We start from the raw sequence: 10,823 nt of genomic DNA, 5'->3' as shown, positions 1-10,823 counted from the left end.
AATACATGTAGAAACGCCGTGCAACATGTCAATAAACAGTGATTGTTTTCCATATAAATTGTGTTGTGCTTGATACATGTATATCCTCGGCTTTTATCAATATACAACTATCTCAAAGTTGTTCCGGAAATAGGCTGGGCCTATTCCGGAAATGAACTTGTGACAGCGAAGAAAGAATGCAGACGACTGAATCATAATTGTGGAATTGAACTCTGAACTCTACTGTCACAGCTGAAATGTTAGATTTGTCTTGCACGATCTGTTTTCGGGGCTAACAAAACTGTGAAAAGTCCCTGTTCAGAGTCACCCTATTGCAATTTCAGGAAAGTAACCACCAATCGTCTCGTTTTTATTTTCATACAGGCTAAACAGGATTCCTGTTGTTGTTCAGCTGTAGTGACAGTGTAAACGTTAAGCCCCACTACTGAAGACCATTGTTCACCAGATGAGTGGCCTTGTTTTGAAGCCTTAAATCAACTTGTATCTATAGAGCTCAGCTATAAACATCAACAATTAACAGTCATAACATCATAATGGTAAGTTCTACATCTCTGCACTAATGCTTATTTTGAATTCCAACTGTTTTCGGCTCGTTAAGACGCACGCCAACGTGTAGGCATAGAGGACCTCAATTTGTGGGGTAGCACGATTTACCCAATACATGGATCACAATAATTTATATTGATTTTTTATAAAATAGCCTCTGTGTACTGTTCTTTGTGCCAAATTGTCATTTATAATAATAAAAACACTACCGTATATATCTTAAATTAAAAATGACAGATTGGCTTGCATAAAGAATGATAAGTTATCAAAAATCGATATAAATTGTTCTTATGAGGTGAAATAATGGTAGATTTGGGGTAAATCATGCTACCAGTGTTTCGTTACATCCAAATGACTATCTAGACGCTGTTTCTTGTACGACCCTCCATCCCACATCGTTGACAAGAGGAACCTGTCAATCTTACTTGTCAGTTTTTTACAAGTAAACCGTCACATATTATTCCCTGTGAATGCCTGTACAATGTAAAGGATCATTTTAGTAAGAAAATAAATATCTTGCTTACTTCACTATAGAGCTAGAATGTGCGACACAACACAAAGAAGAGAGAAATCGAAAATTAAAACAGAGTCGCTGGGGGAATACCTGACATGTGCACAGGAAACTAACGAAATGAAATGAAATAGGGTTTAACATTCTACTGTTCTGCTCCAACCAGAGATTAATGAAGACGGACATACTCTTATGTCAAATTCGAACTGCCAAGGGATCTTTTATCTGCACACCACTATATACATAAGACCTCGATTTTACGTCCTATCCAAACAATAGACAGATGTCCTTGCCAGGCCCTCCGTCTGCTCCAGATGAACTTTCTCTGCCAACACCGGGATCGAACCCGCAACCTCCAGACTAGCAAGCCACCTTGACTCCTACTAATGTAATGATGTTATAACTTTTATATATTACAGGAAGCTAATGATGTTAAAAGGGGGTTGGATGGCTGAATGGTTAGCGTGCGCGCGCTGTATCATAAAGTCTGTCATTGAGTCGACTGGCGTGGTTTCGAATCCCCGGTTGTACGTGACAAGGAGTAGGGTCGCCTGTCCAACCTCGTGGGTTTTCTCCGGGTCCTCCGGTTTCCCCCCACTGCTAAAGACCCCTACGCGCAAGCGAATTATGTAAATAAAATTAAACCATATGTTAGTCCCGAAATGATCTAGTTTGTGTCGAGTGGACGTTAAACCCCATTTCTCTCTCTCATTCTAATAATGTTATAACTTTTATATATTACAGGAAACTAATGATGTTATAACTTTTATATATTACAGGAAACTAATGATGTTATAACTTTTATATATTACAGGAAACTAATGATGTTATAACTTTTATATATTACAGGAAACTAATGATGTTATAACTTTTATATATTACAGGAAACTAATGTTGTAGTAACTTTTATATATTACAGGAAGCTAATGATGTTAAAACTTTTATATATTACAGGAAACTAATGATGTTATAACTTTTATATATTACAGGAAACTAATGATGTTATAACTTTTATATATTACAGGAAACTAATGATGTTATAACTTTTATATATTACAGGAAACTAATGATGTTGTAACATTTCATCAATGTACAATATGCGATGAGATGTTTCAACAATTTGATGATTTAGAAAACCACTACAAAATGCATGCCAGAGAAGACAAAACTGATGATTCAGATAGATATTGTCATGTTCAGTTTATTAAAGAAGAGAAGACTAATGATGTAGATGAATATTGTCATGTTCAATTTAAAGAAGAGAAAACTGATGATGTAAATGAAAATAGTCATGTTAAAGAAGATATTGAAACTGTTTATCAGTGTAATTTATGTGATGAAGGATTTAAATCTGACATTGATTTAGAAAAACACTGCGAAAACCATGTTAAGGAAGAGGGGTCTGTTTTACAACATGGTAAAAATAAGGAGACAAGTTTTAGTCAGTGTAATGAAACAAAGAAAAAAAAGCGAGAGGGTTCCATGAAATGTCACATTTGTGGTAAATCTTTTTGTAAGAATTATTACCTGGAAAATCACCTGAGAATCCATACCGGTGAAAGACCTTATAATTGTGATGTTTGTAGTAAATCATTTGTCCAGCACAGTCACCTTTTGACCCACATGAGAACCCATTCTGGGAAAAAACCCTTCAAATGTGATATTTGTGGTAAATCGTTTGGGGGTAAGCTAAAACGACATATGAGCCTACATACGGGAGAAAAGGCCTATAAATGTGATGTTTGTGGTAAATCATTTTATAACAGTACTATTTTAGAGGGACACATACGAACCCACACAGGGGTAAAACCCTTTAAATGTGATATTTGTAGTAAATCGTTTACTCAGAATGGTAATCTACAAGCGCACATCCGAATTCATAATGGAGTCAAACCTTATACTTGTGGCGTTTGTAGTAAATCATTCTCGCGAAGTGGTGATGTACAGAGACACATGAAAACACATACTGTGGAACAACCATGATTTTTGGAAAACATTATCAGGCCAACAGCCTAATGTGACAATATATGAAATTTACACTCAGTAATTAATAAACCCATTGGTTTTCAATGATTTCTAATAATTATTTTTTGCAATAAACAATGATATAAAGTGCCCATTGCAATAAAGGAACTTGAGTGGAAACGGCAACACCCCATGCTGTAGCCATCTGTGTTAAAGATAATACATGCTGTAGCCATTTGTAGTAGTTAATATGACACATGTTGTATTATTATTCATAGTAGAAAATCCCCGGTAACAATCTTAACAAGACTGTGTTGATATAAAAAGGATTTATCCATTATTATAAGTGCTCAGATGTGCTTTACAATTCAATAAAATTATAAAATGCAGATAGACAATATGATAAAAAAACTAACTGGAATGATAAAAACAATAAATTGGTACACATTAAAAGTATCACAATAATAATAGTGTAAAAGAAATCAAAATTAAGTTAGTCATCTGTATAGTAGTTAATGTGGTACAAGATGTAAATAAATGCTTTAAGTAATTTTGGGGCTATACTATATACTGGTGTTTTTCCGGTTTTCAATATAGCATGGTGTTTTCCGGTAGTTTTCTGGTATTTTCTGGTTGTTTTCCGGTATATAGTATTGCCGGTTATTTTGTCTGGAATCTTTAATTGGTCCGAGTGTGAGTTAAAACATCTCTCAATTGAACTCAGTTGAAGCTGAATAAAGGATAACATTTCCTAAAAGTTTTTATACACCCACATTTTCACATGGAAATATTATATTGTGGTCCCTATCTGTCCATTCACATTGGTTAAGGCCATGGGTTCCATGTCAACCGTATATGCCGGTCGGGACCGAGGGCTTTGGAAAATGACCGAAACTGGATCAGACCCGTAGGTCATTTTGCACGCCGGAAAAATAGCATATTTTTGTGCAAAATTATAAAATCCCAGGATACGATAAAACTCTGTACTGTCGTGATGTTTGACTGTGAACTGTCGGGTATAATAAAATTAACAGTGTTCAGTAGTCCACAAATGGAAATCACTGCCAATTAATTATCACAATCAACAAAGATCAACATCAAACAGATTAAAAGCTTAAAGGGACTATCCCGATTAGAAAAGAGTCTCAAAAGTCCAAGTACGTATGAAATTTAAGCACCAAAATATATAGGAATGGTGTATTGACCTTGTCTCAAAATTTCTGCTCAAAATATTGAGTCGTTTGGACGTGAACGTCAAAACTGCTTATCCGGACAAGTAACCCTTTTAAGATTTCGGATCAATGTTTTCGTTGGGTGACCTGATAATCGATTCCCGTTTCTTGAGAGGTCTATACAGTGAATGACCCATGTGCTGTACTTGATAGCGGACGGTAAATTTCACCTACACATTATTTTTATAAACAAAAGGTATGGTTTTATCCAGACACCGTATAATACCGTTTGGGACACCGGTCTCCATTTCCAGATGAAGACTGACGGGTTTAAGTTGTTTGCAAATGTATCACAAATATTGAGTTATTTGCTCGGCCCGTAGGTAGAGGGTTTTAAGGCATTTTAACACAATATTAAGCAGTTTTAGTCTCAAAAAAATTATCGGGATTGGCCCTTTAACATTTAATCACTTATATTTAGCTGTGTTTTGTTTTTTAATTAGTACTGTGTCAACATGTCTCATCTTGATCCGATTTCAATCAAAGTTAACATGTTTATATTACACAATCTTAGAATTAGACATGTATCGAACCTTAACCTTCTGGATTATTGTTCCTGATTGTACGAAAAATATATGTTTAGATCTCCAAAGATCTGGAATTGGTTTAAAATTTGGCATGTAACAGAATGTAACTTCCTGGATTATTGCCCCTGATTTGACAAAAAATCAAGTTTTTAGCTTATAGACCCCATATCGGTCACAATTTTTATTTAATTTTAAATGCCATTCAAATATTTGTTCATTTTGGAGATGAATACCTCCCTCGTATTTACAATATATTGGACTGATTTTATTCAGTTGAGGCCGTAATGAAAAATTTAAGCAGAATCAAGACTAGTAATTGCTCTCCCTCTTCACATGGTCCCATTTATCAACCAGGTTTGGTGACTATTCATGATCAGCCTACTAGAATGACGTCACTGTCAATAGATTTCTTTCACAAGGTCTAGCAAATAAATCAAAATTGTCCCCACAGCCCCTTTTCCATATTTTTATCAGATGATTGTCATATGTTCGGCTCTTTGTGTGTTATAAAGATTACGATGTCAGGGTGTTCAAACGAATGTTACACAGGGTAGATAAAGATGGGCGATTTGTCCAGTTATACCAATTTTTAGTGAGTAGTTTCGATCGTATTGAACTCTTTAGCGACTTATGACCCAAAAATACGGTAATTTTGGAGGAATTTGAAACAGTACAGATTGGCAGTAGTCGGCACGCTTTCATTCTATCGTATTACGAATTTTGTAGGAATATTACTGACATAAATTTGAAGACCGTACAGGAATGAAATATGAAAAATAACAAGGTGCACCTATTTTTTTTTATTACGGACGAATTTGAATATTTTGTTTACACATGATTACTGGTCTAAGGCCTAATCAGCAAAATGAAATGAAATGAAATGGGGTTTAACGTTCTTCTGTTCTGCTCCGACTGGCGTGGTTTCGAATCCCCGGTTGTACGTGGTAAGGAGTAGGGTCGCCTGTCAACCTCTCTGGTTTTCTACGGGTCCTCCGGTTTCCTCCCACTGCTAAAGACCCCTACACGCAAGCTAATTATTGAAATAAAATTAAACCATATGTTAGTCCCGAAATGACCTAGTTTGTGTCGAGTGGACATTAAACCCCATTTCTCTCTGTCTCTCTATATAAATCATTAATTAGATATTTATTCACATGTCAAGTCCATAATAACTCTCTAGACTATCAGGGCATTTTAATTTTTAAACACGATTGTCGGTTAATGGAGACTTTGTTTATTAACGTAACAACATTAACAATGACAATGGAGAAAACACTGTTCTTCAAACAACAAAATGAAATGAAATGGGGTTTAACATCCTACTATTCTGCTCCTATACTGGGCTAATGAAGACGGGCATACTCCATACAGTGTATCTCAACATTTCTGGGTCACGGTAGCTAAGTGGGTAAAACGCTAGCTCGCTAGCCTGGAGAACAGGTGTTTGATCCCTGTATTGACCGAGAAAGTCCATCCAGATTTTCTGGCATGATTCCTAGTATCAGTGATGCAGGATGGAGGAACGGACATGGACAGCTGTCTAGTTGTTCGCCATACAGTGTGCTGTGAGTGAAATTTCTTATGGACGGGGACCCTATGGCCCACTCTTATATCTAATTCCAACTGTCAAGTGATTCATTATATGCACGCCAATGTGTACGTAGGAACTCATTCTTTTGTCCCATCCAAACGACTATATATTGTCTATTGCCAGGCCCTCCATTACTGGCATGGGGGATCACGTGGCTAAGTGGGTAAGACGCTGGCTCGCTAGCCTGGAAGTCGGGTGTTCGATCCCCTCATTGGCCGAAAAAGTTCATCCCAATTTTCCGGCGTGGTTTCCCCTTGTCAGTGATGCAGGACGGAGGGCCTGACAAGGCCAGCTGTCTAGTCATTCGGATGGGACGTGTACATATTGGCATGCACGTAAAAGATCCCCCCTTGGCAGTTGGAATTCGATATAAGAGTAGGTTGTAGCGCCGATGCCCAGGCAAAATTTCCCTCATAGCACACTGTATGTTGTATGCCCGTCTTCATTAGCCCAGGTCAGGAGCAAACCAGTAGGACGTTAAACCCCATTTCATTTCATTTCTATTTGATTGACGTCATCTGAATGAGACGTGAATGAGATATATAAATTACGAGTTATTCGTGTTGGGTAGATCCATGGCGTATTTCAATATGCAACTATCCACAAATTTATTCCGGAAATGAACATGGGATAGCGAATAAAGGCGTTTAATTGTTTTCTTTATTTGATGTCAATTTATTCAATATACCTCTATACATCAATATACTAGGTCCCCTTGAAGATGAAGACTGATGTGTACCAATTGCATGACTTTGCTGTGATACGTTATATCAACTTGTATCGTATCTGCAGAGTTCAGATGTAGGCCAAATCATCAACAAATATGGTGAGTTGATTTTTATCATCATCTATGAGCGATAGATTTACCCAAAACAACCAACACATTATTATAACTTTTATATATTGCAGGAAACTAATGATTTTATAACTTTTATATCTATATATATATTTGTGACTGTCGTTTGTCTGTCTGTCTGTCTGTCTGTCTGTCTGTTCGGGGTTGGCGGCTACACTAGGCCTGCCCCGAGTATGAAATTTGGGGTATAGGGGTAGCTTGGACCGGGGAGTAACATAGGCCAGGTGGCGTTAGTCTACCACTTCCGGTTTCGGAGTTATGACCCCCCCCCCCCCCCCCCGAGCGAAGCCGGGTATCTGTCTGTCTGTTCGGGGTTGGCGGCTACACTAGGTCTGCCCCGGGTCTGAAATTTGGGGTATAGGGGTAGCTCGGACCGGGGAGTAACATAGGCCATGTGGCGTTAGTCTACCACTTCCGGTTTCGGAGTTATTACCCCCGAGCGAAGCCGGGTATCCTGTTAGTATTACATAAAAGTAATGATGTTATAACTTTTATATATTACAGGAAACTAATGATGTTATAACTTTTATATATTACAGGAAACTAATAATGTTATAACTTTTCATCAGTGTACAGTGTGTGATGAGATTTTTCAACAATATGAAGATTTAGTAAAACACAATAAAATACATGTTAAAGATGAAAAAACTGATGATGTAGATGAATATTGTCAAGTTAAGTTTATTAAAAAAGAGAAAACTGATGATGTAGATGAATATTGTCATGTTAAAGAAGAGAAAACTGATGATGTAGATGAATATTATCATGTTAAAGAAGAGAAAATTGATGATGTAGATGAATATTGTCATGTTAAAGAAGAGAAAACTGATGATATTGAAACCATTTATCAATGTAATTTGTGTGATGAAGAATTTAAATTAGAATCTGATTTAGAAAAACACTGTGAAAAACATGTTAAAGAAGAAGAGTCTGTTTTACAAAATCAAAAAGATTCTAACAAATGTCACTCAGTAGAAAAATCTTATATATGTGATGTCTGTAGTAAATCATTCACTCAAGGTGGTAGTCTACAGAGACACCTGAGAATTCACACGGGCGTAAAACCTTATAAATGTGATGTTTGTAATAAATTATTTGGAGAAAAGGGTAAACTTAAACAACACATGAGAATTCATACGGGTGAAAAACCTTATAAATGCGATGTTTGTTATGAATCATTTGGACGAACAGGTCAACTTCAGCTGCACATGAGAATTCATACGGGTGAAAAACCTTATATATGTGACGTTTGTAGTAAATCCTTTCGACGCACATGTCGACTGCGACTTCACATGAGAATTCATACTGGCGAAAAACCTTATCAGTGTGATGTTTGTAGTAAATCATTTACCAAGAGCAGTGATCTACAAAGACACAAGAGAATTCATACCGGTGAAAAACCCTATAATTGTGATGTTTGTAGTAAATCATTTGGACAAGCGGGACAGCTTCGGCAGCACATGAGAATTCATACCGGTGAAAAGCCATATGAATGTGATGTTTGTAGTGCTTCATTCACCAGGAGTAGCTATCTACAAATTCACAAAAGAACTCACACAAGATAAAAACCTTTTAAATGTGTTGTATGTGAAATGAAATGAAATGAAATGGAGTTTAACGTCCTACTGTTCTGCTCCTAACCTGGGCTAAGTGAAGACGGGCATACGCCATACAGTGTGCTATGAGGGAAATTTTGCCCAGACAGCGGCACTACGGCCTACTCTTATATCGAATTCCAACTGCCAAGGGATCTTTTACGTGCACGCCAATGTGTGCGCGGGGCCTCGGTTTTTCGTCCCATCCGAACGACTAGGCAGCTGTCCTTGTCAGGCCCTCCTTTCTGCATCACTGACAAGGGGAAACCACGCCGGAAAATCGAGATGAACTTTCTCGGCCAATGCAGCTTCGACTGCACATGAGAATTCATACTTGGGAAAAACCTTATGGGTGTAATGTTTGTGGTAAATCATTTGCTGGCCGTACTCCTCTAAAGAAACACTTGAGAACTCATTCTACTGTAGAAAAAGAGAGAGAGAGAAATGGGGTTTAACGTCCACTCGATACAAACTAGGTCATTTCGGGACTAACATATGGTTTAATTTTATTTCAGTAATTCGCTTGCGCTTAGGGGTCTTTTGCAGTGGGAGGAAACGGGAGGACCCAGAGAAAACCCACGATGTTGGAGAGGTGACCCTACTCCTCGTCACGAACAACCAGGGAATCGAAACCCCGCCAATTGACTAAATGACAGACCGTAGGATATAGCATGCACGTGTTAACCATTCGGCCATCCACCCATACTGTAGAAAAATGTGATGTTTATAATAGCTCATGTACAAAGGCACATGAGAACTCATATTGATGGAAAATGTTTTCTGTGGATTAAATTTCTAGCTTTTACTGTGTTCAACTACATTTTCATGCTAGGGAATCTCTAGCGATTTGCTGTGTTGTCATGCTAGAGAATCCCTAATGATTTACTGTGTTGTCATGATAGGAATCCCTATCAATTCACTATGTTCTGCTGTTTTGTCATGCTAGAAATCCCTATCGATTTACTGTGTTCTGTTGTACTGTCATGCCAAGGAATCCCTTGTGATTTACTGTGTTCTGCTGTGTTGTCATGCTCGGGAATCCATAGCTATTCATCCTGTTTTTCATGCTAGGAAATTTGTCAAAAGCCTTTGTCTGTTTGCATGATATTTGAGAGGTATTAGCGTTTGCTTTTATTCAAACCAAATTAGGGTGATCAATAGTCTTTAAAGGTACTCATGTCCCTGACTATAGATATATTTATGAATAGTCCCAAGACGGACAAAAAGTATTTTCAAATGTTAAAATGTTATTAAACCAGTGTTGAAATCAGTTTGTATCGGCATACCTTTTATCTTTTCATCGTTAGTGCAGCTTTACGGTTGTGCTAATATATATATATATATAAATAAAGGTTAAAAATGCTTAAGAAAAAGTACATGTACTATTGTTTAATTGTCTACATGTTTTGCCTGAGCTTGTCAAGACATACAATAGTTCTTTCTTTAGGCATTTTTAACATTTATTTTTTCTATATTAACACTACTACGGTTTAACTTCATACATCTATTGATATATATACATAGAGAGATGGATGGATGGGGTTAACCTCCATTTGACACAAACTAGGTCATTTAGGGACTAAAATATGGTTCAATTTTATTTGAGGTTTAATGTCCAGCAAACCCATGAGGCTGGACAGGCGATCCTACCCCTCATCACCTATGGCGGGGAATCAAAACCATACGCTAGACTCAATGACAAGCTGTGAACATGTGATATAAAAAAACTCGACCATCCACAAATATGTTCTCTCTCTCTTTTGTATCCATATATATTATACTTTTCATATACACGTGTATGTATCTATATTTGTTTGACTGTATGTTTTGTGAATAAATTTTTTTTTAAAAAAGTAATTAATTAATTATTGTGTAGATCCCATTGGATATAATTAAGTATTTGGCTATAATTAGATTTAGCTGCTGTTATGGGCAAGTTGTAGATTAGCGTATTTGGTGGTGGATGAGTCACATCATAGCACAAGTGTAGGTAAGATGCA

The 10,823-nt window shown here is 37.0% G+C and overlaps 2 protein-coding genes across 2 annotated transcripts; both read left to right on the top strand.

Annotated features, from left to right (window-relative positions):
- The first annotated feature begins 133 nt into the window (after positions 1 to 133).
- LOC126818758 (zinc finger protein 596) lies at positions 134 to 4,891 on the top strand. The gene is made up of 2 exons (XM_050546312.2): positions 134 to 536; positions 2,117 to 4,891. Exons 1-2 carry the CDS (start codon positions 534 to 536, stop codon positions 3,038 to 3,040), a joined length of 927 nt encoding a protein of 308 aa, XP_050402269.1. The 5' UTR covers positions 134 to 533; the 3' UTR covers positions 3,041 to 4,891.
- Positions 4,892 to 6,824: 1,933 nt separating this feature from the next.
- Positions 6,825 to 8,962, top strand: LOC126818572 (zinc finger protein 239). Its single transcript, XM_050546036.2, has 2 exons — positions 6,825 to 7,198; positions 7,768 to 8,962. The coding sequence occupies exons 1-2, from the start codon at positions 7,196 to 7,198 to the stop codon at positions 8,791 to 8,793; spliced, it is 1,029 nt and encodes a 342-aa protein (XP_050401993.1). The 5' UTR covers positions 6,825 to 7,195; the 3' UTR covers positions 8,794 to 8,962.
- The last annotated feature ends 1,861 nt before the right edge of the window (positions 8,963 to 10,823 follow it).

The sequence above is a fragment of the Patella vulgata genome, chromosome 1 (genome assembly GCF_932274485.2).
Source record: "Patella vulgata chromosome 1, xgPatVulg1.2, whole genome shotgun sequence".
NCBI classification, from domain to species: Eukaryota; Metazoa; Mollusca; class Gastropoda; family Patellidae; genus Patella; species Patella vulgata.
Note: the sequence above shows the minus strand (reverse complement) of the source record. Positions and strands in the feature narration are given on the sequence as shown.